This window comes from Pseudonaja textilis, chromosome 3 (genome assembly GCF_049901715.1).
Source record: "Pseudonaja textilis isolate UNSWEBS1 chromosome 3, rPseTex1.2, whole genome shotgun sequence".
Classification (NCBI taxonomy): domain Eukaryota; kingdom Metazoa; phylum Chordata; class Lepidosauria; order Squamata; family Elapidae; genus Pseudonaja; species Pseudonaja textilis.
The window spans coordinates 112,967,046-112,993,086 of NC_141992.1; the positions used below are offsets into that span (position 1 = coordinate 112,967,046).

At 35.5% G+C, this 26,041-nt stretch overlaps 1 protein-coding gene across 7 annotated transcripts in view; it reads right to left on the reverse strand.

Annotated features, from left to right (window-relative positions):
- MTRR (5-methyltetrahydrofolate-homocysteine methyltransferase reductase) overlaps nucleotides 1-26,041 on the reverse strand; it is a 58,651-nt gene that overhangs the window by 11,811 nt on the left and 20,799 nt on the right. For all 7 annotated transcript variants that reach the window (XM_087930664.1, XM_087930668.1, XM_087930662.1 and 4 more), the window contains exons 4-12: nucleotides 20,972-21,089; nucleotides 12,196-12,526; nucleotides 11,535-11,654; nucleotides 9,396-9,549; nucleotides 7,696-7,784; nucleotides 6,647-6,827; nucleotides 4,841-4,883; nucleotides 4,068-4,233; nucleotides 2,202-2,324 (exon numbers count right to left, since the gene is read on the reverse strand). In XM_087930664.1, the coding sequence (XP_087786790.1) occupies nucleotides 2,202-2,324; nucleotides 4,068-4,233; nucleotides 4,841-4,883; nucleotides 6,647-6,827; nucleotides 7,696-7,784; nucleotides 9,396-9,549; nucleotides 11,535-11,654; nucleotides 12,196-12,526; nucleotides 20,972-21,089 (1,325 nt within the window). The remainder of the gene's footprint in view (nucleotides 1-2,201; nucleotides 2,325-4,067; nucleotides 4,234-4,840; nucleotides 4,884-6,646; nucleotides 6,828-7,695; nucleotides 7,785-9,395; nucleotides 9,550-11,534; nucleotides 11,655-12,195; nucleotides 12,527-20,971; nucleotides 21,090-26,041) is intronic.

Consider the following 26,041-nt stretch of genomic DNA (forward strand, 5'->3'; position numbering starts at 1 on the left):
TCGTGGCCCGGTACCGGCATCAGCATGCATAACAAGGCAAGGCGAGCCGAGCGACCGGCCAGCCAGCCATCCCCGCTTCTCCCCGCCACCTTCAACTCCTCCTTTGTACCTTTGTCGATGGGCTTCGCTTCGGGACGGTCACTCAGCTCGCCTTGCCTTGGGTGCTGAAAGAATCCTCGCGCCTTAGTTTCATTTGAAGCCCCCCCCTTCGATGAAACTAAGGCGCGAGGATTCCTTCAGGACCCAAACACCGCTTTCCAACCGGAAAAGCTCACCCGGAAGGACTTTCTCGTCAAACAAGATGGCGGCGCCCAGCAAACCGGCGGCCCGGTAGGAAACGTTCCACGGACCAGTACCGGTCCGCGGCCCAGTGGTTGGGGACCCCTGATCTAGACAATATTTTATGGTTGATTGTTGAAATCTGAAGAGCAGGTGCACTGAAGTGTCTACATTTAAGTGTATTTACAATAATAGAAATACATTAAATCAACTAAACACAATGCTGTAGTGTTTCAAGTAAATAGGAGGGGCTTTTAGACATATTTCTTGTAGATTAATATAGGTCCTAGTTCTCCTACTTGATATTCATTCAGTCCATTATCAGATCAGAATGGCCTTATAACCTTGAAATCCTTTTGGTTGTAATTAAATCAACATTTTACTCATTTCATAGCTGCATATAATGTACATGGCTATTTCAATAATATGGAACAAATTAGTCCCAGCAGCTTGTTAAACACTGACTTGCATTATAAACAGTAATGAGAGCCAATCTGTTGCCTCTCCATTTTCCAGGGCAGAGCCTGGCTATCTCAATTAATGTTATTCTACAAATTTATGACTCAGGTTTTTAAAAGAAGTCATTTGGCATGGCAACTATTCAATTTCATGCTCCACATACAGTTACTTTTCTAGAAAACTCTCCTTATTACTCTTTCCCATATTACAAAATAAAGCATAAAGTCTGATGTGGTAAACTCATATTAATTAAATGAACAAATTGCAGTGTTTTTGGAATGAAAAAAGGGTCAAATATTGAACTTAAGATGTTCTGCACATCTACAGTTCAGCTTTGAAAGTTATCGCTTTCAAGCACAACTGATGTGATGTTTAAAAAGCTGCAGCTCGCAACAATAAAAGAACTTTTAACATACTGATATGCAGTTAGTTGAAACCAATCCAACGAAAGCAATTTTCCAAGCATTTTAGTCAGTGTATCTATGATAATAACATACTATCGCAGGGAACAAAACTAATATTTTATCCCCTAATTTGCCTAAATTTCTCCTGAAATAACGTATGCAAGATTTCATTTGGTATGGTTGCAATCTATTAAACCAAGATGAACTGGAAATAAGATACTGGAGTTCTATTTTGCTTAATTAGCATCTAGCCCATATTGGCTTATTTCAAAAGTTAAACAAGGTCAGACCAAAACTTGTATTTGAAAAGCAGCCTCGGGGAAGTGAAGAAGGGGGAAAAACAGACACTATCACAGATAGGATTAACTGGGAATAGCAGAATTTAATTCAAGTTGGCCTCCTTTTCACCATTCATTACCAAATGAGAAACATGCAATGAGACTGCATATAATTTTATACATTTTTAAAAAATATAATTTTACTAACCTTTAAAAATACTGCCATGTTCATTGTTAATTTATATTACTATATATGTTAAAAAAGGAAGCTATTGCTATAATAAAAGCAGCTATTGTAGCGCGCACGAGAAAAACAAATACCCCCCCCCCAAAGTACTAACAATGGAATGGGAGAGAATTATTTTTAAAAAAGAAAAAAAAAGACAAAAAAAATCACTTGAAACCAACAAAATATAAAACAAAAAGCAAGTGTAGACATCTAGCAAAAAACAAGCCAGCAATTTCCCATATCGTAACATTATGCTCTGTAATATTACAATCCGATTGGGTTGAAGATCTCGTTCATAGAAGATATAACTCGTGAGACAAAGGACTCCATGGCACACAATCGTGCCTACCGTCCCTTGTCCTATTGTCCCAATTATTCATACCTATTTCATGTATTTATACTTACGTTTATTCTTATTTCTATTATATTGACAAATCAAACAAACAAATGAATAAATAAAAGAATCTGACTGTTCGTGACCAGGTAAAGGTTTTCATAGTGTTGCCAGCTAGAAAATAGGTTGTTGGTGACAGACTGATATCTTTAAAAGACTTGCCTGTGCTGAAGAAAGCCAATAAACGGTGCAATTCCAGTTCCTGGACCAACCATAATAAAAGGAACAGATGGGTTGTCTGGTAAGTGAAAAACATTGGATGGGCGAGACATTATGTTGATCTAAAACGCAATTAAAATGAAACTGAAGAAAATGTAGAAACCAATCTCCTCAGTGATTAGGCATGATTGCTAACTTACTTAATTTTTTTTTAAAAAATAAAGAAATACAGGAATGATTAAACTACAAAATAATTAATGATTTCCATTGAAAGGAGGTGAAATAAGATGACAGAAACTCAATTTCTAATAACAGAAATTGGTTTACCAAGTGCAACATTTGTCTTTGACACTTCCTCCCACAGCATGGTGTGACAGTTGCTTCTACATTTTGAACAGAACAATCATGATAGCTTGTTAAGAAGGTCATAGACAAAAGAACAGTAAGTCACAGGCCTCACTTCTATTAAAACATAGTTTCTATTAATGTAATAAATGAAAGACTTGTGTCATTATAAGCATTTTTCATATAGCTGCAAAGACCCCTGCTGTTTCTTTAGCAAATACTTGATGTTATGAAATAATTTATTTTTTAAATGACTGCAATTTCTCTTTTGGCCATAAAGCATCTCATATGGATGCAAGTTAATTCTTGTCTCTAGAAGTGGTTTGTTTTCCTCAACTGAATTATGAAATTGTTAGATTATTTATGTACTCTTCAACAGAATTCTTATTTTTATGCTTTTTCTTTTTTACTTGATTTTCATTAAAGTAATTTTCATAAAATAAAAACAATAAAATTTTAAAGAAGAAAGTCACCCCCCCCCCAAAAAAAAGTGGTTAGTAAAGAAAGAAATGAAACAAAAAGGACAAAAGAAAATTGATATAAAAGATTAGCAATCAATCTTCTGTTTGCTGTCATAAATACATTATATTTTATCCTCTCTAAGATTAATCATGGTTCTTTGTAGACATCAAACCCATGAATCACAACTTCATTTTCCCCCATTTTCAGCAAAACGTCCATGAAGGATTTCTAGTTACTGACAAATATAAACATTGTTTTTTCCCTAATCAAGTAAGTCAACTTTGCCATCTCTGGAAATTTTGTCATTTTTATTAACTATTCCTCCATTGAGGGTATTTCAGAGTCTGTTCATCTTTGTTCAAAAAAGTATCTCACTATGGATGGTGCCATGTACAAAAACAATCTTCCATAAGTCTTTTCTACTTATCTATTCATTAAACCCAGTAAGAAAGATTCTGGTTTCAGTTGAATATTAAAACTTTACAATTCTTTATTTAAACCTCAAACTTTCTAGATTTTTTTATGTCTATGAACCATGATAAAACAACACTTTACATTTTCTACATTTCCAACATAGATTTGTATGAACATTCTAGAAAGCTTTTTTGGTGTCACATACCGATAGTACATCATTATGTGTACAAATTATCTTTTAAATTATAACAAACATTTGTACATTTTAAATTATAATACATTTCTCATCAACAATCCCAAAGCAGTGTACACTAATCATAAAATTATGCTCAAAGATAGTTGTTACAATTAATTGCTACAGTCAATATTTTATTGTTTGGCTTCTATTTTCATCCATCCTCATTCTCCCACCTCAGAAATCAATCAAAACTTTGTCCAGAATATTCCAACATTCTGGCCCTCAGGAGTGGAAGTTTTCCATTTTCAGAACCAGGTTTGGTAGTAGAATAATATCTTTACAGAAGATCCTAAATTATATTTTATAGCTGCTACTACCAATCCACAACCACTGTAGTAAGAATGGAAGCAATTATTTTCCCAGATTCTGCCTTGCAAAACGTAAGCTTTTTATCAAATGTTAATACCTGTGGACAGAAGAATTCTTTGCTCTTCTGATTCACCTGAAGGACTGGGGCAACCAGATCAGCTAGCCAACCTGTACAGACCCCTCTTCGCAGCTCACCTAGGTGGGATGGAAACTCCAGAATATTAAAGATGAAATGCATCTTTCCAGGATGAAACAAAGTCGAACTGCAATGAAATAGTCAAAGGAAAAACCAAATGTTCTATTGAATAATTTTCTGATAAAAAATATTACTATTGTCCAATATTCCAGATTGGAATCTGAGACTGAAAGCATGTGGCCAGTTACAACAGTTAATATAAAAGACAATTCCCCAAAGCTCTCTGATTATACTGTTCAGTTTCTCAGCATGATTTATCAGAATTCCAATGATTAGCCTTGCAGCAAGATGGCTGAGGAATCACAAACACACACCATGAAGGTGCTGCTACAGGAAACAGCTTTGTAGTTCAAAGACTTGAGAATTGGCTTCAACTTGAATCAGTTTGAAACAGTGGTTTGCCTGGACAAATGAGCCACAACAACCAAATAGGAACTTTCATAACAGAGATAATGCTTAGCAAAGATGCCTATTCGTTTTGCTAGTGCTGAGAAACAAACCACAAGACATCTAATGATGTATATGTGAATGACCTCCAGTCTTCAATTGCTAAGCTGATACACTTCCAAAGATTTCAATTTAACTTCTCAGTTATCTCCAACCATAAAAGGATTGGATCCATTTAAACAAATGGAAAACACCTTTAGTTCACAATTAAAATGTAATTACATTACCTTGCAACTGAATAGGGTCTGGCTTGCAACTTTGGAAGATGTTCTGAAAAGGAACAAACCTGAGTATAAAAGTTTAGCCTTGAATCCACTCTCATCTATTTATAAAACAAAACAACAATGGAATCTTCTAATAATTACGTATTTAAATAAAACTGAAAGCATTATGAAGTATTCCGTATATTGTATTTTGGTTGCAACTTTTAATAAACATTCTTATATAGAAGTCCAATAACACTACCACCACATCTAATTTCACCTTTAAGTTTGATTGTTGGGCAAGTTTTTGGTTGCTGGATTGGGGAGATGGTTAATTTGGTCTAAGAAAGAGGTGGTGTCAACACTATGAAATAAGTTGTCAAGGAGAAAACGAGTGTGCTGTAAGCTTCTTTTCTATATATGTCATAACCCTGAATATATATGTATGAAAGGAGAGAATTTGTATTGCAAAAATACAATGTCCTGCAGATGTCTCTGGTAATAGGTGCTGGTTACAGAGGGATGGCTCTAAAGCAAATGATTTATCTGGATCATCATACAGCCAGCATAGAAATGTTTTTGTTATGGTGGATGATTTTTCTCAAGACCTGTATGGAGAGTGCAGCCTTCCTGATCTCTTTAGATCAGGGGTGTAAAACTCATGTCGTCATGGCGGTGTCACGTGATGTATCAGGATTCCCCCCCCCTTCGCTAAACCAGGTGGGTACGTGATGCATCCGGCCTAAGGACCACGAGTTTGATATTCCTGCTTTAGATCTTTTGGCAGCATTCTATATCATTAACAAAGCAATTCAAGAGTATTCTTGAGTTGTCAGCTTACATACTGCCAACTAACTTCTGGACTACCTAAAAATGTCGGGATTTGTTAGCACTGTTCTTCAGTGGTTCCACACTAAGTAAATGGCAATTCCAGCTAAGAATAACTGTGAGGAAATAATAGTTATGCCTATAATTATTCCATTATGGTGCTTGGTCCTCCCATTTTATTTAATATTTACATAAAACCACTCATTTGCTCCATTCAGTTCCTCAAGAAGGGTATGCTGAAGTTTCTCATGTGTGTGAACTGGGCGGAGCCTATCAATATACTTTCTTATGACCACCAAGACACTGAGCATAAGAACTTTTCTTAACATCTTGCCTTTCAAAAGGCAGTGAAGACCTTATTTTTCTGAGCGCTGAAGTAGAAAGGCTATTTATTAATTTTGTTACTCTTTTTGTTTTGATTGTAATCCCCTATGAGTGCAGGTGGTCTATAAATATTCTTTTGCCAATAAATAAATAAACATTACAAAATGAACATAGGGTGAGGCTTAAGACAGGAATTGCCTAATTCACTCACTGAATTTATGACAGAAACAAGACTGAAACACGGACTTTCTAATTTAGAGTCCATAACTTAGCCACAATGGTGCAGTGGTTAGAGAGTAGTAGTGCAGGCTACTTCTACTGGCTGCCGGCTGCCTGCAATTTGGCAGTTCAAATCCTACCAGACTCAAGGTTGACTCAGCCTTCCAACCTTCCGAGGTGGGTAAAATGAAGACCCAAATTGTTGGGGCAATATGCTGACTCTGTAAACCACTTAGAGCTGTATAGCAGAATATATCTCTAAATGCTATTGCTATTGTTCCACACATACAACTTAATATGGAATATATAACTCATACTGCAAGACAAGTCATAGTGTAAAATGTATTAGTGTAATTTAGCTAAGCTTTTTTTGGAAAGCGAGCAACATATCAACTTCTAAGTATATAAATCTTTAGTATTTTGTTTTCTCCAGTTGAAGCATTCCATAAAATGACTTACCAATCAAAAGACTAAGTGGAGGCTTGCAGGCTGGGAAAACTCGGAGCAAATCTAATAAAGTAACAGTAGGATCCCTTATAAAAGAGTTATAATCCGAAGATCCTTGCTTGCTACACAGTTCTTGAAGTCTTCTTTTTTCACTAATGTCAGTGGTATAGTTTACCAAAGAGCGCAGAAATGCCTAATGAATAAATAAACAAAGAAATAATTCAAAATTGACCATGAGTTAACAAAACTTACCTACAGTTTAAAAAAATAGTCCTCCTACAAAATTTCATAAAGTTAGACATAATGAGCAGATCCCCAAACCAAAAGTAAACAGATATGAATAACAAATTACATTAAAACTACAGAACTGCATAAAAATGAAAAATAAATACAACAATTTAATATGCTTTGTAATCTGCCTTTATAAATATATAACATGTAAACAAGTTGAGAAACACTGCCAGTAAATAGAGGTCTCCATAGATTGTTAGGTGATGACATCTAGTGGATTATATTGAAAAAAATATCCCAATATGTTCATTTGCAAAAACACAGTTTAAACACTAGGTATTCAGACTCAGCTTATTTAATTGAAAAAGTAATATTGTATGCACACACAAGAACAGCCTTATTCAAACATGTTGTTAATTGATTATTACTATGAGCTCCACAATAGTGATTTTACTCATTGCAAATAAGAGACAAATCTTTATGTCTTCAGTAAATATTCATAGAAATATTTCCTGATTCTGAAGTGGTATAAAATCATTTCATTTAGTATATGCAACCGTTTATAGATTTACTGTATTGCCCATCAAAGATAAGATAAAGAGAAAAAATGATGATGCATTTTTCTCAACATCAGGCTGTAATCAGCTTGGCTAGACGGTTAAGTAAGCAACACATCAGCTTTTAAAGACATTTAATTTGAAGTAGCAGACAGTACATTTGCAACACAGGAGACAAACTAAAATGGCATTTGGTCTAGATTGAAAGTGAACCTTGCTATGTGCCAAGAATTACAGTTAATGACTATATGAAAAAAGAAATGGGGAAAATACCTTTTTGGGAACGGCTCTGATTTCCAGGCACCATGTAAAAATAAATTTAACAGTACTGTTATCTGGTACATACTGTGGCACTGTTGCTCCTATTTTAAAAGAATAACATAAGTTAAAACAGTGACCATATAGAAAATCCTTCATCTTCTATATAATTACTTGGAAAGAAATCTAAAAAGCAACCCAATTCCTTTGGTTCAGGTAGTACCCATGTTTCCCCCAAAATAAGACCGGGTCTTATATTAATTTTTACTACAAAAGACGCATTAGGTTTCATTTTCCATGTAATTCTCATTTTTGGACAGATCCGGTTCTAAATACATCCGTCTGACTGACAATCTTAACTGAGGCTTATTTTTGGAGTAAGGCTTATATTACGAGCTTCCTGAAAAACCACACTAGGGCTTATTTTCCAATTGTGTCTTATCTTCAGGGAAACATGGTTATAAAGCAAGCCCTGGGATATATAATTTGCCCTTATATTCTGAGGACGGCACTGAGCATGCTCATAACTGGCAAGTCCAATGCTTATAAGGACAATCCTGGAGGGTAAACAGAAAACCCTCCCTGAAACACTTCCTCAAGTCCCACACGTAGAAGCGTTCCTGGCATAAGTGTTAAAATTTAACAAGATCAATTGCAGATAGTCTGTATCCAATGGTGTCCATTTGTATCCAAATGCTAGATTGAAAGGAGCTTTTACTGCAGATTTTATGGGTGTGCAAAGAAAGAGATCAATGGGAAGATCTATGTCTGAGTGGAAATCCATTTCTATTACAGTTGGATAAAAGAATGTCCTAAGAATGTTTTTTTTCAGAAGGGATCTTAAAATGTAAAGTTCTGGAGGGAAAGAAATCCCCCCCCCCCCCAGGGAAAATCCTGGAATGATATTCCCCAAATTGGAACACTGCTGTGACAGCATCCTCCCAAATTCCAGGCCATCATGGAATTCCAAGAGTCAAAACTGCAAATGGTACCAAGTTGAGGAAGGAGATTGAGGTAATTTTCTTTATAGATTAACTATCTGATTTATACTGAGATGCAGAACAATAATTTAGTATATACCCTAAAAAAGAGCCCAGATTTCAATTATGAAAGAATTATATTTCTTTTATTCAGCAATGGCAGGCTAAGGGGAAAACAACTTATGAATTAGAGATAAACTGACATTATCACAAGGGTGTTTCTATGTTCCCCCCACATTTATACTGGACCAAGGCAATTTTATGTAAATTGATCTGACTTCTGAGATGATATTTTGATAAAAGTTTGCAGTGAAGCTACATTTATTCAGAATAAGGAGTTTCACAAAGAGCTCCTAAAGAATCCAGATAAATTCAACAAAAAGAAGATTAAGCTTATAAATTCAAGTTTATGGAATATGGAATAAATTCATAATTTGGATAACAATGTATACATATAAGTATACGAATATAGGACGAAGCTATAAATAAACCTAATAGAGCAAAAATAATGCAATGATTCACACAATCAATGGAAGGGTGACCCCAAACCACAACCTCTAGTCATCTGCTGATGGCTTGTTTGAACTGGCATGCATTGTTGTAAACAAAAAAAAAGTTTATTTTAATTATAGAAATTAAGACATTGTCTCCAGACAAAAATAAGAATATCACTCACAAAATCACAGTTCTTCTCAAAAGGTATCATATGCCACATAATACTGACATACAACTTACCTCTTTTTTTGGTGCCTTCCTTAACTCTTAAGGAAACAAAATGATCTTTTTTTCCCAAGAGTCCCAAAATATCAAGAAGTTCATCCACCTCCAATGCATCATTGGGACAAATTATATTAAAGTTATCTCCAGGCTGGTAGTTAAATGTTGTTTCCTGTATTCAAATTATTACTATTATGGTTGGTTGCACAATCAGTTAGATATTTAGACTAGATGTGACATTTTTATTCATTTATTGAGTCCTTCCCAGGGACCTGGGATAGTTATATTTTTTACTGGAATAACACAATACAAACAACAACAACAATTGCATATTTCCTGAACCAGTGTTCTTTGAAAATTTGAGTTCCAGCAAATCTAGGAATTATCTAAGTAACATCATAAGAGGTAACATATTACTTATGGGACTGTTTCTCTCCAACTGTTTTTACCCATCCTGTCTGATCTGTGCAATTGTATATGGGAATGACCTTCGGACTTTGGGGAGCAAGACACAACGAAGGGAACAGTTAGATAAAAGGCAACTTACCCCCCCAGCAGGAATGTGGGTGGGGCAAAAAGCTCAAGAGACACCTTATTTTCAGGTAATAAATAGGCTGAGCATGGGCAGAGCAAGAGAAGTACCTTCAGGCTTAAAAGATTCTGTTAATTATAACCTTATCCTAAAATAGAACTACCTCATCTGGTCATGCTTCTTGTCTGGTTTAACCTGTAGAATCAACACCAACCTTGCAATCTTTGCGGGTTTTTTCTTTAAATTTTTTTATTGTAAGCTGTCTAGAGTTGTGTGAAAGTGAGATGGGAGACTATATAAATTTAATGAATAAATAATAAATAAGTAAATGTAACCCTTTCCAATGAAATAAATGTGATGCCTTAGCCAATACATTCGTGATTAAATTCATGTCAACATTAAGAAGTGTTTTCTGACTAGCTCTCCCTTTTTTACTCTCTATACCAGTGGTCGCCAACCGGTGGGCCGCGATAAAATTTTGGTGGTCCGCAGAGAAATGTCATCCCCAGAGCACCCTCCAAAGCAATTAATCCAGGCAGCATAGGAACACAAGGCTGCACCACCCACATGGCCCTCACTCCCCGCCCACTCACTCCTTACCTGGCAAACTTGCCTGCTAAATTGCTATTTTTCCTTTTTCCGACCATCAGCTGTTCTTCTGTGCTGGGAGATTTAGAATAGCTAGAAAGCAGGAAATCATTGGATTTCTTGCTTTCTAACTAATCTTTAGATTTTCGGATCTGCTTCCTTAGGAAGCAGTACAGACTCAGCTAGCCGATGGCAGAAACACAGATCTCTAAGTGATTCTGTGAGAAACTCAATCTGCCTGCCTGCTTTGCCTGATTTTGGGTAAAAGTTGCTTTTTATAAAAAAAATCAATATTTATATATTTATAATATTTACATACAAGCAGTCACATGACCACCAAGTCACACCTACAAATTAGGTCACACCCACAGAACTGGTTAAGAAATTTGAATCCCACCCCTGCCTCTGTGTGGTTTTGGGGGGGGAGACATTAGATCAGATCTCTCTCTCTCCCCCTCTCTCTCCCAATGTCAGCAAGCCACCATCAGTCAAAATTCACATTAGTGGTCCCTGGGATTTAAAATTATGAGTTTGGTGGTCCCTGAGATCCAAAAGGTTGGCGACCCCTGCTCTATGCCATTTTCCTTACTTACATTTTCCAGCTTGCTTCTCCATTTACCCACCTACACTCACTTCCAAGAGAAGATTAATTAGATCCTCTAATTATCAGCCTAGTTTAGATAAGTTCTATACTGAGGTCCAGCTCCTCCTATTTGCTGGATTTTGTTTTACTTATTACCCAACTAATATGAAACAATATCAAATTCCATAATTTATAGAACTATCATAAAGGCTATCATAAAGGCTTTTAGAATACTTCTTTTACATGCATACACACGTGAGGAAACCCTACATTAGTTAAATAAATGTTTAGTTACCCAGTGAACACTGAATGCCAACTATCTAATGTAAGCCAGTACAGGGAAAACAGTTGGCTAGCTGAAGCTTTGATCAGGAATACATCACATTGAAATACGTATTGCAGTTCTATTTTTATCAATATCGGCTGAAGTAATTGAAAACATTCATCAACTTACAGAAATATCCAGTTCAATTAGCAATGTTTTTTTAACTGCATCATCCCTGGTAAGTTGAATGGCCTTCGAGATAGGAACACGAAAAATGGTGTTCTCCGAAATATAAGGTAGGCTAGCATTCTGCAAATAGATTGACACAAATTTAATTCAAAGGACTAAGTACAAGAAATAATTGCACAAGATGTTTGATATTTACATTCAATGAACAATCCATCCAAATAAAGCCTTTTTTGGACCTTCCCCCTGCTGGAGCATGTATCACCCTCATTTTTCCAGGACATCCATGTTTTAAAGCCTCTTCCTATGTTAGAATCAAAGGAGCCAGGACCAAACTGCTTTTAGTGGATGGTAGAACAAGGATCTCAGCACAATTTCCCCACTCCAAGGACAACCTCTCATTCTGACCTAGATTTTGCTGAATTCTAGTCCTTACTTTATAGGGATTGCAAGAAAAAACCTTAATTATTAAAGATCTAATTAAGTCTGAGCAAGGCACGGCGCTGTTGAAGAATTCATGCTAACACCTACGTTTTCCTCAGCTACTCAATTAAAAAAATTTTAAAGACTTTTCTATATGTTTAACATGAATTCTAAAGCAAAATTCAAGATTCCAGATTCTGAAGTTTATGGTTACAAACATCTTCAATATGGGAGACTCTACCTGAACACAGTTTTCTTTAAACTGCACTTCTAGATATTCTGGTGGCAAAGCAGGAATATTAAGAGTTGCTTTTGACAAGGAAGACCCTGAGAAAGAAAGTGAAGGTTGAGAGTTTTCGGTAGGCAGTTCTGAGTTTATATTTTCTTTTGATGAAAGATTATTTTTCACACCGGAATCTTCAGTTTTCAAGCATTCTGCTTGGAGGCCTATACAGAGATTAGAAAACTTGTCGGCACAAAAAGAAGTATTTTTGTCTTCTTTTCTAGATGCAAACTCTTGATTAAGTGCAACCCAAAGTCCAGCAATCCATGGTTCAACCACCAGCTCCAACCTGAAACAAAGAGAGTAAATAAATGAAAAGATCAGGGTAAAAATCATCATTTTTCACTTAGTCTTGACTGGTGGGTGACTTCATGGTCATGTTCATGTAGTTTGCTTGCCAATAACATGGAAATGATTTGTCCCTGCTCCGAAGCTAAGCAGAGCTGATCATGGTTGCTATTTGGATGAAGACCTTGCTGGAATTTTAGGCAGAAGGAAAACGGTAATAATCTGCTTCCATTCTGTTGCTCAGAAAACAATATAGACATCAGGATTAGGGTCTTGAAAGAGACTTTATTTTAAATTAAATGAAATAGATCAATAAGTATCACAGGTAGTCCTTGGCTTACAGCTATTTAATGATGATTTGGAATTATGATGGCTTCGGAAAAATGTCATATGACTCATCCTCAATAATACAACCACCGCACTACACCTATGGCCACATCATCACAATTCAGGTGCTTGGCAACTGGCCTGAATTGACAATGGTTGCAAAGTCTTATGGTTACATTATTGCAATTTGAAACCTTCCCAGGCAGCTTCTGATAAGCGAAGTCAATTGGAAAAACTGAATTTGCTTAAGGAACACACGATTTGCTTAAAGACTGTAGTAAAAATGGTCATTAAATTGGATCTGGTCACCTGATTACTTGCTTAATGACTGTATTGCTTAGCGACCCAAATTCTAGTCCCGATTCTGGTTGAGTCGAGAACTATTATTTAATTGGATGCTGTTAAAGAAAGCCCATCTGTGTCAATAAAGATAATCACAATTAAATGCTGCAATAAAAAAACATATCGGTACTGGAGGGCAGAGTTGGTGTCGCGGCGGTTGGATGGGCGATCTTGATTCTCCAAGATCACCGTCAATATCTCAGCCGCTGGTCGGTCCCCATGGACCTAAACCATCCTGTAGAGACGGTGATTGACAAGGGCACGTCCTGTTGATCCCAGGGACATCGCAAAGTCCCTGGTTGATCCAGTGAAAGCCCTTTTTGCCAGCGGCGGAGAGGCAGCCTTCCAAGCTGCTGAAGCTGGGACAGCTCCGGAACAGAAGAGATTGGAAGAAAGTGTGTCAGCTTGGTGAGATGAACTTTTACTTATTATTTCTTGGAGAGAACAAAAAATGAAAAAATGAAAGTGGACTAAAAGTGAAGAGGAAAGAGTTTAAGTGGCGTGATTAATTGTCAAAGTGAAAGTTTTGTTCTTTTTTCCCCCTTTTTATTGGAATTTTGAACTTGGCAAAGCTGTTTTACTTTAAGCTGGACTGGTACTTTTTAATCTTTTTATTTCTGTTTGTATTTCTTTCTCCTTTTTTAACAATCCTTTTGAAAATTCTTTTTGGATTAAGATTCTTCTGCTTGATTTAAGATTTATTTTTCTCCCTTTAAAAAAAGGGGGGGGGAGAGATTTTACTTTTTTTTCTTTTAGTTCCTGGTTGTAGATTGAGGAGGGGGAAGTGAAAGTGAATGAAAGTAGCACTGCCGCCCAGAGGCTTGGATACATTTTTTCTTTTTTCTTTCACTAGTTTGTGTTACAATCAAGGACTCTGAGCTGTGTATTGGAAAAGATAGAGATGAGCATGGCAGTTTGTTTATTCAGGTGCTCATTTCTGAACAGATAGCTGGAGTCTGGATTTGAAGTTGAAAGAAAAAAGATTGAAGTGACCTTGAAAAACTCTGAGCTGATTTATCAAAGAGCCTTGGATATTTGGCGGCAGAGGCTTGTTTTATATTAGAATTACTTTTTACATTTGCCTCCCTTTCTACCTGCCCTCCCAATAGTGGGGCTCTTTTTTTCTCTTTAATTGGATTTTAACTTTTTTAAACCTAGAATGTAAACCTTTTATTTTGGTTTTCTTTTTGTTTATTAAGAGGAACATATAGAATATTTTTCTTTTTTGATTTTTTACATCTACCATTGCAAATAATTGGATTAAGGTATACAAGTGCCTGAAGAGTTTCTTTTTCCTTTTTTCCTTTGGAGTGGCAACTGTTTGCCTTCGTTTTTTTTTCTTTTTTCTCTCTCTTTCTTTACAGATAAGCATTACAAGATGAGTAGAAAGACAACAGCCCCAGCTTCTTCAATACCAACCCCCTCACCATCTGGAGGACAACAATCTATACAGACAATATTACAACAGGAAAAAGAGAAAGAGAAGGAAGTGACATTACAGATGATCATGCAAGGAATCCAGAAAATTGAACAAAAAATTGAAAAGACAGATGAAAAAGTGGAAAATATTCAACAGATGATGATGAAACATGAAGACAGATTTTAAAAAAATTGAAGAAGATACACAGAGAGATAAGAAAATTGGAGATATTGATATTAGTTTGAGCAATATTAAGAAGGGCAGGGGTGAATCATTGGATGGGAAATAGACAAATCAGAATTTTACTTAAGATTTCAAAATATAGAAGAAGGGAAAGGTGAAAACCTTGCTGAAATAATGGCAGAAGTATTGGCAGAAGCAATGGAAATAACTAAAGAAAAGATGATGGATAGGATGGATGAAGTGTTTCGTGTCTACACAAGATATGCAATAGACTACCAAGAGAAGTTCACATCAGATTTTCTAAGATGATTATTAAGACACAGATACTCCAGGTGGCGAGAGAGAAAACACTAAAATATAAAAATAAAGAAACAGATACCAAGAAGAGTAAGAGAGATGAGAAGAGAATATTTATTCCTGACTAAAGAGCTACTTAAAAGAGGAGTAAACTACAGATGATTGATGCCAGAAGGCCTTTTGTTCACTTGGCAGGAACAAAGACAGAGAATTGACACAGTTGGAAAAGCTGAGCTATTCTACTTAGAATACTTTAGAGAAAAGGAGGAAGAAGAAAGAAAGGAAGAGTCACTAATTGAATTCCAAGAGGAGTCTATAGCAGTAATTGAAAAAGAAAAAGAAGAAGGTGCAGTAGGTGGCGAACCCAGAGAACAACAAGAATTGAGATCTACTAGAGCAATAAAACCCTCTTATAAAGCTTAACATGGATGAAAGAAAATTGATCACGATTAACATAAATGGACTTAATTCGGCTATTAAAAGAAGGAAGTATTCCACAAATTAGATAAATTAAAATTTGATATAATCTGCTTACAAGAGGTACATATTAAAAAGCAACATGAATATATACTAAAAAAAGGAAAATTAGGGAAATTATTTACATCGCTGCACAATCGAAAAAAGAGGTGGCATTACATATTAAAGAAACAATCTTGGCAGAACTAATTTATACAGATGATGATGGAAGGATTTTGATTATGGAGATAACAGATAACAGCGTTAAAACACTTTTAATTGCAATTTATGCCCCAAATGATAAACAAGAATTCTATAGGAAATTACATACAAAAATAATTGATTTGGACTAATATCTGTATGTTGGGTGATTTTAATGGAATAATTAATAACCGGTTGGAGTATAAAACACAGAAAACAACAAAGAAAGTTAGAAAGATACTACCAAAATCCTTCCTTCAAATAACAGAAGAATTTAATTTAAAAGATGCATGGAGAGAAAGAGAAATGTGGAAAGTAAGCAATATACTTTCTATTCAAATAGACACACATCCTGGTCTAGAATAGTTATGATATGGATGTCAGCAGAATTATTGACTAGTGCATGACAGATTGAAATAGAAACAAGCACATGGGCAGATCATAATCCAGTATCAGTTATTTGGAAAGGATACAAGAGGGGATCTAGATGGACTCTAAATAATATGATTCTGAAAGAAAAAGACTTTAAACAGAAAATAGAGAAAGAACTTGTTTCTTCTTCAAAGAAAATAGAAAAGATACATCTTTACAGAATCTCTGGAACATGATGAAGGCCTACACAAGAGGCTTGATAATAGATTATACTAGGAGAAGAAACATAAAACAGAAAAAGACATTTAAGACATTAGAGGATGACTATAAAAGACTGGAAAAAGACTTACAGAAGTCTCCACAAAAAAAGACATTAAAAATAAAATGGATATAATTAAACATAAAATGAGACTAATGGAAAAAGAGGAATTAGCACAAAAAATTAAAAGTGCGAAACAGAATTACTTTGAAGATGCAAATAAATCAGGCAGATGGCTAGCTTATAAACTGAGAAAGGAAAGAGAAGCAAGAAGAATTAGCCAACTGATAAATAAATAAGAACAGGTTTGTTATGGAAATGAGGAGAAGAAAAAAAATTACACAAGATTACTATGGAAAACTATACTTTCAAGAGAATATTCAAGAAGAAAAAATCAAGCAATATCTTCAGAAATTTGGTTTGGGCCGCACATAAAATAAAATAACAGTAACGATACCTGATCATCCAAAAAACCATAGAAAACATAGTTAACCTATTAAATTTATTTGGAAATGAAGTTAGTGAGATGTTTTTATTATTTATTATTAATTATTTATTAAACATTATTTATTTTTTATCACAGTTTTTTTATCACAGTTTATTTTCCGGCCAAATTTTGCGGGGGGGAGAGTGGGGGGAGAAAGCTCACCCACCTCGCACCTACCTCTCCTCCTGCAAATGGCCTGGCTGGATGAGGCAGGACTGGAAGGCAGAAGCAGCAGCAGCAGTGGCGGGGCAGAAGCCTTCCCCACCACCGCTGCTGCTTCTGCCCCCACCGTCTTCTTCCCTGCCACCGCTGCTGCTTCTGCCCCCACCGCTTATTCCCTGCCACCGCTGCTGCTTCTGCCCCGCCGCCTTCTTCTGCCACCGCTGCTGCTTCTGCCCCCACTGCGGGGGCAGTGGCGGGGCAGAAGCAGCAGTGGTGGCGGGGAAGAAGCAGCGGCGGCAGGGGCAGCGATGGCAGGCAGGGGAAGAAGCGGCGGCAGGGGCAGAAGCGGCGGCAGTGCCGGCGGCGGCAACAGCAGGAGGTGGCGCCTGGCGACACCCGCCTTTTCTCTTGCTGCTTGGTCTGGTGCTCGCGCCCGCCCGCCTCCCGCCTGCCTCCTCCTCCTCCTCCTCGCTGGCTCTGGCACGAAGGTTGGGGTGGGCACTGGGCCGCATTACGAGGCGACCTGGGCGCATGCGGCCCGTGGGCCGCGGTTGGACAAGCCTGTTCTAGATGCTCAAAAAGTCTTTGACAATGTGAGTTGGCGATTTATTTTACTGCAACTGATACAAGTTGGCTTTGGTAAGAAATTTATCCAAGCCATTGAAACAATATATCATGAACAAACTGCAAAGGTGATGGTGAATGGAGAATTAACAGAATCCATAGATATAAGAAAAGGGACAAGGCAAAGCTGTCCATTGTCGCGTCTGCTATTTGTGTTAACACTGGAAGTGTTGAACAGGAATATCAGAGAAGAAAAAGAAATAAAAGGAATGAAAATTAAAAAGGAGGAGTATAAATTGCAAGCTTTTGCAGATGACCTGGTATTTATTTTAGAAGACCCAATGGAAACAGCACCCAAATTACTAGAAAAAATAGAAGAATATGGAAAAGTAGCAGGTTTGAGAATAAATAAAGACAAAACAAATATAGTAACAAATTTAGAATATGTTAACAAGACGAAAGAAAGAGTTGGAAGAAACTTTAAAAATACAGGTCACGAACAAGGTTAAATACTTAGGGATTTATATTACACCAAGATGCAGTACCTTGAAGGAAGGTTAAATTCAAACAGCAGATTGCGACAGACTTGATGAAATGGGAAAAATTGCAACTATCATTGATTGGGAGAATAGCCACAATTAAGATGAATATATATTTATTCCAGGCAATTCCTATTTGATTAGGGAAAGGGTTTTTTGAAGATTTAAATAGAATTGTGTCGAAATATATTTGGCAGGGTAAAAAAGCAAGAATAAAATTAAAGCTGTTACAAGATGCAAGAATAAGAGGAGGGTTTGCCTTGCCCAATTGGGAGCTGTATTACCAGGCGACAAGTTTAATGTGGGTAAAGGAATGGATAACACTAAGGAACAGTAGATTATTGATTTTGGAAGGCCATGACTTGCTGTTGGGATGGCATTCCTTTCTCTGGTGTAAGGAAACTAAAACACAGGGGTATTTTAGAAGACATTATATTCATGAGGCATTGTTTTTGAGCTGGAAGAAGATAAAAAGACAATATTATTTAAAAATTCCAACATGGATATCAACTATTGAAGCTTTTTCTTATCCAATAATATATAACAAGGAACAAACAGTTAGATATGGGGAGTTATTGAATAAAAAGGATGAACTTAAATCTGCAAATGCTGGAAGAACAAGGTATAAAAATGAATTAGTTTTCTTATTTGCAAATACAATCTAGGTTTGATAAAGACTCCAAGGCAGAAGGTATTTATGATAAGTTGACTGACTTAGATAAAATTTTGATGGGTACTGATGAAAAGGTAATTAAAAAACTTTATGGACATCTATTAGAATTTAAATTGGAGGAGGAGCAAGTTAAACGATGATTGCTTGGGGGAAAATTTTTGGATATGGGATTGATTTGGAAAAATGGCAAAAATTGTGGTCTCAAAATTATAAAATGACAATGTCAACTGCATATAAAGAAAATTTGTATAAAATGTTTTACAGGTGGCACCTACCCCCAATGAGACTTGCGAGAATGTTTAAGAATAAATTGGATAAATGCTGGAAATGTCATCAGATACCTGGTTCATATTACCATATGCGGTGGACATGTTTGGACACAAAGAAATATAGGACTAAAATCCACATATGGTTGGAAAAAATGAAAAACAACATGTAGACTTTAAACCAGAGATCTTTTTATTGGGAGTCATACCGGACATGTACAATAAAGAACTGAAATATTTGATTGTAAATGTTTTAACAGTGGCTAGAATTGTATTTGCGAAGAACTGGAAAAATGACAAAATACCTATGCAGGATGAAGTTATCAAAAAAATTATGGACTGTGCTGAAATGAGTAAACTGACATTTGAAATTAGAGAAGAAGATAAGCAATTTTATATGATATGGGATTTGTTTTATCAATGGTTGGATAAAAAGGCATGGTAATATAATAGACTAGATAATTTTGTGATAGAAATCTAATAGATTGATATAAAACATAATGTAGATATATATAACCACTGGTTGAAAGTATAACATAAATTTTAAGATAAAACTTGGAACATCTTGTATAAAACAATGGAATAGTTTAGTCATGGATGATTAATAACTGATAAATATATAAACATATGTTAGTTTGACAATGTGAAGACTGATATAAATTGTGAATAAATGACTACAAAAGTATAGCACAAAAGATACGTAACCAACTGACACACTGTATGTATATAAAATGGAAGAGGATTTTATGTTTTTGTATGTGTATGTTTCTGTTTAAAAATAAAAAACTGTATTTAAAAAAAAATACTGGTACTTTTTGGAAATCCTTATGTGAACATTTTCATAAAAAAAGATGTAAGAACTTACTGTTGCAAAGAAAAGTTAACTTCCTCTTTTTCTCTACAAGCTCACCCAAACTTCACCTTTATGAACTTAAGATAAAGATTCAAATCTTTCCTGGAATTTATAGAGAAGTAAGGTAACAAAGATGACCATTGTCCCTGGGTTATTGGTATTATTTCTGTTCAACAATTGTCCTGTTTTAGGCTTTTCACTCACATTCACACACTTACTAGGTGAGGAAAACTCAAGACTCAGCATATAATAGCTTATAAGAAAAGAAACGGAAAAATGGAAAAAAATAGCCAGGGTGATTTTGGGTGGTTTCATTTTCAATAGAACTGTGCAGAAAAGTAGTTGAAATCCAGTCCAAAGTTCAGAGATACAAGTCAGGCTTATCAGCCAGTCCAAGGCTAGTGTTTCACAAGCAGGGTTCATAGGAGTGACATGCCATAGCAGGAAATCAAATGGAGAAACATGGCTCATCATGGCTGCCTCTTAAATCAGCCTGCAGCCAGTTGTCTTTAATCATGAAGTTACTCCCTTGCTTGAGAAGGAATCTCACTGAGCTTTTTTGTTCTACTCTCCACTCTGTTTGCCAGATACTCGGGCTTGGAGACCTTACATTATCATATGGTTGCTCCAGCTATTCTGATGGTGCCTGAATCTAATCAGTTTCAGGTGATTCCTGGCTTGGTGTCTCTTCAGGCTGACATTCCACTGATTCAGCTGGAGCAACTTCTTCAGAATTATAATCTAAGTCATGAGCTGTGACAATAGTTCTGCCAGTGGACAAAAGTTGTCTCAACTGAGATGAGGGAATCTCTTTATCTTGTGATACCACAGTTGTCCCAGGAGCCAAGACTAGCATGGGCAGCATGAAGCCAGGTCAACTCTAGCCAACTTCCTGACATATTCCCCCCCCCCTCCCGCTTTTAAATCCTCCCACCTCCACTTGTTATGGGACTAGCATCATTCCATTGATTAAAAACATTTCAGATTCATATTTAAACATGTTGGGAAGAAATTAAAACTTTTCCAAAAGAAATTAGGTTCTTACCCTACAGCATCATCAGCTAATCCCACTTCACAAAACCGTTGAGCCCCAAGTTCCAGAAATCGTTTGTCTATTATTTTCCCACCATTGCAGAAGAATGTGTATTCAGAGTCTCCAAGACCTGAGAAGATCAAATAAAATAGAATAGAATACTTTATTGGCCAAGTGTGATTGGACACACAGGAATTTGTCTTGATGTAAATACTCTCAGTATACATAAAGGAAAAGATACATTCGTCAGGAGTCTAGAATCATAAGGTATGACACTTATTGATAGTCCTAGGGTACAATAAGTAATCAATCATATTAGGAAGCTTGATTTATTTGCAAGGGGAAGCCTCTGAATTTTTTATTTTTATTTTATTATTATTTTTTGATTGGATTAAGGTGTGGAATTTGAAGAAACATACTCTTTTTGCTTTTTTTCCCCTCTTTTTCTTCTCTTTGGCTTTGCTCTTGTTTATTATTATTATTACTGGGTTTTTATTTTTATTTTTATCTTCTCTTGTGGATTACTTTTTAATTGGATTAAGGTCAGGAAGAACTTGAAGAATTTTCTTTTTCTTTTTCTCTTTTTTCTTCTTTTTCTCTTATTATTGTTTTTTTATATTATTGGCTTTTTCAGTTTGGATTATAATTGGTTACCTTTTTTTGGATTAAAATTTGAAAGAATTTGAAGAGCTGGAACCACTTAAAATGAGTAAGAAACTTATATCTTCGGGAGCCTCTGTGTCTACTTCTGCTTCCCCACCATCTGGACAGCGTTCAATTCAGACAATGTTAAAGCAAGATAAAGAAAAAGAACAAGAAAGAGTAACTTTACAGATGATTATGCAAGGAATTCAAGATCTCAAGATAAAAACGGATACCATTGAGCAAAGAACAGGGAGGACGGAGGAAAAAGTGGAAAGTATTCAACAGATGATGGCAAAGTATGAGGAGAGACTTCAAAAAGTCGAAGAGGGGGCAAACGAAGAGAGGAGAAGATTGGGAATATCGATAATAGATTAACAGTGATTGAACAAGAAAAAGTGGGATGTTGAAGTGGGAGTTGGATAGGTCAGAATTCTATCTTAGATTTCAAAATATAGAAGAAGAAAAAGGACAAGATTTGGCTGCGATAATGATAGGAATCTTGGCGGACGCTTTGGGAATAACAGAAGAGAAGATGATGGATGGAATAGATGAGATATATCGAGTCTTTACAAGATATGCGATGAGAAATAATCTGCCCAGAGAAGTTCATATTAGATTTATTAAAAAATCCATGAAGACACAAATCTTGCAAGTGGCAAGAGAGAAGACATTGAAATATAAAGGTAAAGAAATTTTGGTCTTAAAACAAATACCTAGAAGAGTGAGAGAGATGAGAAGAGAATATCGATTTCTGACCAAAATGTTATTGCAAAAGGAGGTGACCTACAGATGGCTGATCCCAGAAGGACTGATGTTCACGTGGCAGGAACAGAGATATAGAATCGATTCAATTGAGAAAGCAGAACTGTTCCACACAGAATTTTTTGGAGAGAGAGAAGGAGAGGCAGAAAAGGAGGCTTTATTAACTGAACCTCAAGAGGAACAAATGGAGATTGGAAAAGAAGAAGGCGCAGTAGGTGGACAGGTGGATATTAAAGATCAGCGTGAATTAAGGCCCATGAGAGTGGTTAAATCTAAATATAAAATATAACCATGGAAGAGAAAAAACTGATTACAATGAATATAAATGGACTGAATTCGGCTGCTAAGAGAAGGAAGATTTTCCATAAATTAAGCAAACTAAAGTTTGATATAATCTGTCTACAAGAAGTACATATTAAAAAGCAACATGAACAACTGTTAGTACAACCAAAATTAGGGAAATTGTTTTCCTCTTTGACTCAATGTAAGAAAAGAGGGGTGGTCTTATATATCAAAGAGGCTATCCCAGCAAAACTGATTTATACAGATGAAGATGGGAGAATATTAATGGTGGAAATAATGGACAATAATAGAAAGATACTTTTGACTGCAATTTATGCCCCGAATGATAAACAGGAAGAATTTTATAAAAAACTACACACAAAGATGGCTGGACTGGACTATGTTAATATAATTATGATGGGAGACTTCAACGGAATCGTGGACAATAAACTTGATCATATTGCAACAGCAGCTAAGAATAATAGAAAAACTCTTCCTAAATCTTTTTTTAAAATGATAGATGAATTAACTCTAAAAGATATATGGAGAGAAAGAAATGTTAAACTTAAGCAATATACGTTCTATTCAAATAGACATTTATCATGGTCCAGACTTGACATGATCTGGATCTCAACAGACTTAATATCTAGCGTTCAAGAAGTAAATATTGAAACAAGTACTTGGGCTGATCATAATCCATTGACAATCAAATGGAAGGGACAAAAAAAAAGATCGAGATGGACATTAAATAATACCATTTTAAAGGAGAAAGAATTTACACAATGGATGGAGAAAGAATTGGTTTTTTTTCTTAAAGAAAACAGAAAAGAAGATACTTCAATACAGAATGTTTGGGATACAATGAAGGCTTATGTTAGAGGCTTGATAATAGACTACACAAGAAAAAGAATATTAGGAAAAGGCAAGCTTTTAAAGCCTTGGAGGATGAATATAAAAGACTCGAAAAAGAACTGCAGAAAATGCCACAGAAAAAGACGTTAAACTGAAACTGGATATAATTAAACATAAAATGGACCTAATAGAGAAAGAAGAACTGGCACAGAAAATTAGGAATGCTAAACAGAATTATTTTGAAGATGCAAATAAGCCAGGTAGATGGCTAGCATATAAGTTGAGAAAGGAGAAAGAGTCGAGGAAAATATCACAGTTAATAGATGACCAAGGTAAAATTTGTTATGGCAGCAAAGAGAAAAAGAAATTATTCATGATTTTTATAAACATTTATATAAGAAAGAAGATATTGATGAGGAGAAAGTTAAACAGTACCTACAGAATGCAAATCTACCTAAGATACCTAAAGAGATTGAAGAAATGTTAGAAAGTAATATAACAATGATGGAGTTAAGCCAAGCACTTAAGAAACAAAATAATGGAAAGGCACCAGGTCCAGACAGGTTTCCTGTAGAATTTTATAAAACCTTTCAAGAATCACTGTGTATTCCATTGTTAGAAGTTATGAATGAAGTTATGTTAAAAAAGATGATACCTAAAACATGGTCAGAGGCCTATATTACACTTATTCCAAAAGAGGAAGCGGATTTACTTCAAATCAAGAATTATAGACCGATTTCTTTATTAAATGCAGATTATAAAATCTTTGCTTCAATATTAGCAGAAAGACTTAAAAATACCTAAACAACTTTATTCATCCAGACCAAAATGGGTTCTTGCCAAAGCGACAAATCAGAGACAATATGAGAATAATTTTGGACACCTTGGAATACTATGAGGCGCATCCAGAAAAGCAAATGGCTTTGATATTTTTAGATGCCCAAAAGGCATTTGATAACGTGAATTGGAGATTTATGTTACTTTTAATGGAACAGATGGGCTTTGCTAGAAGATTTATTCAGGCAATAGAAGCAATTTACAATGAGCAAACAGCTATGGTAATGATGGAGGGAGAATTTACAGATCCTATTAGCATAAGAAAAGGCACAAGACAAGGTTGTCCGCTTTCTCCCTTGCTATTTGTATTGACTTTGGAAGTGTTGAATAGAAATATTAGAGAAGATAAAACTATAAAAGGAATGAAAATTAAAAAGAAGAATTTAAACTACAAGCTTTTGCAGATGATCTAGTCTTTATCTTGGAAGATCCTATAGAAACAGCCTTGAAGCTGTTGGAAAAGATAGAGGCATATGGGGAGGTGGCGGTCTGAAAACAAATAAAGATAAAACTAAGATTTTGACAAAGAATATGTTGCTAAGACAAAGAGAAGAATTGGCAGAATTGTTAAAAATTCAAGTGACAAATAAGGTTAAGTATTTGGGGATATACTTGACATCAAGATGTAGTACATTAAAAGAGAACAATTATATTAAACTCAAACAACAGATAGCCCTAGATCTGAAGAAATGGGAAAACCTACAATTGTCATTAATAGGAAGGATTTCAACAATTAAGATGAATATTTTACCCAGAATTTTATTTTTGTTTCAAACAATACCAATTAGGCTTGGAAAAGACTATTTTGAGGATTTAAATAAAATTGTCTTGAAGTATATATGGCAAGGCAAGAAAGCAAGGATAAAGTTAAAGCTTTTACAGGATGCCAGAACCAGAGGAGGGTTTGGCCTGCCTAATTGGGAGTTGTACTACCAAGCTGCAAATTTGATGTGGGTTAAAGAATGGATAATATTAAGGAAAACTAGATTGTTGACATTAGAAGGTCATGATTTGTTGCTGGGTTGGCATGCTTTTTTATGGTATAAGGGAACCAAAACACAGGGGTATTTTAGAAGACATTTTATACGGGAGTCTCTGTGGTTAAATTGGGAGAAGACAAAAAAACAATGTTATTTGAAAATTCCAGTTTGGTTATCGACGATAGAAGCGTTTTCTTACCCTATAATTTATAAAAAGGAACAAACAGTTAGCTATGGGAATTACTAGATGAAAAGGGTGAACTTAAATCGATACAAAAATTAGAGGAACAAGGTATACAGATGAATTGGTTTTCATATTTGCAAATACATGCAAAGTATCATGAGGATTCCAAAACAGAGGGATTTTATGATAAACAAACTGATCTAGATAAGATTTTGATGGGTACTGATGAAAAGGTGATTAAAAAATTATATGGTTACTTATTGGAAATTAAGCTGGAGGAAGAACAAGTTAAGGAAACTATGATTGCTTGGGGGAGGAATTTTGGATATGGGATTGATTTAGAGAAATGGCAGAATTTATGGTTGCAAAATTATAAAATGACAATGTCTACAGCCTATAAAGAAAATTTGTATAAGATGTTTTACAGGTGGCATTTTCCTCCGACAAGGATAGCAAGAATGTTCAAGAACAATCCGAAAAATGCTGGAAATGTCATCAGAAACCTGGTTCATACTACCATATGTGGTGGACTTGTGAGGA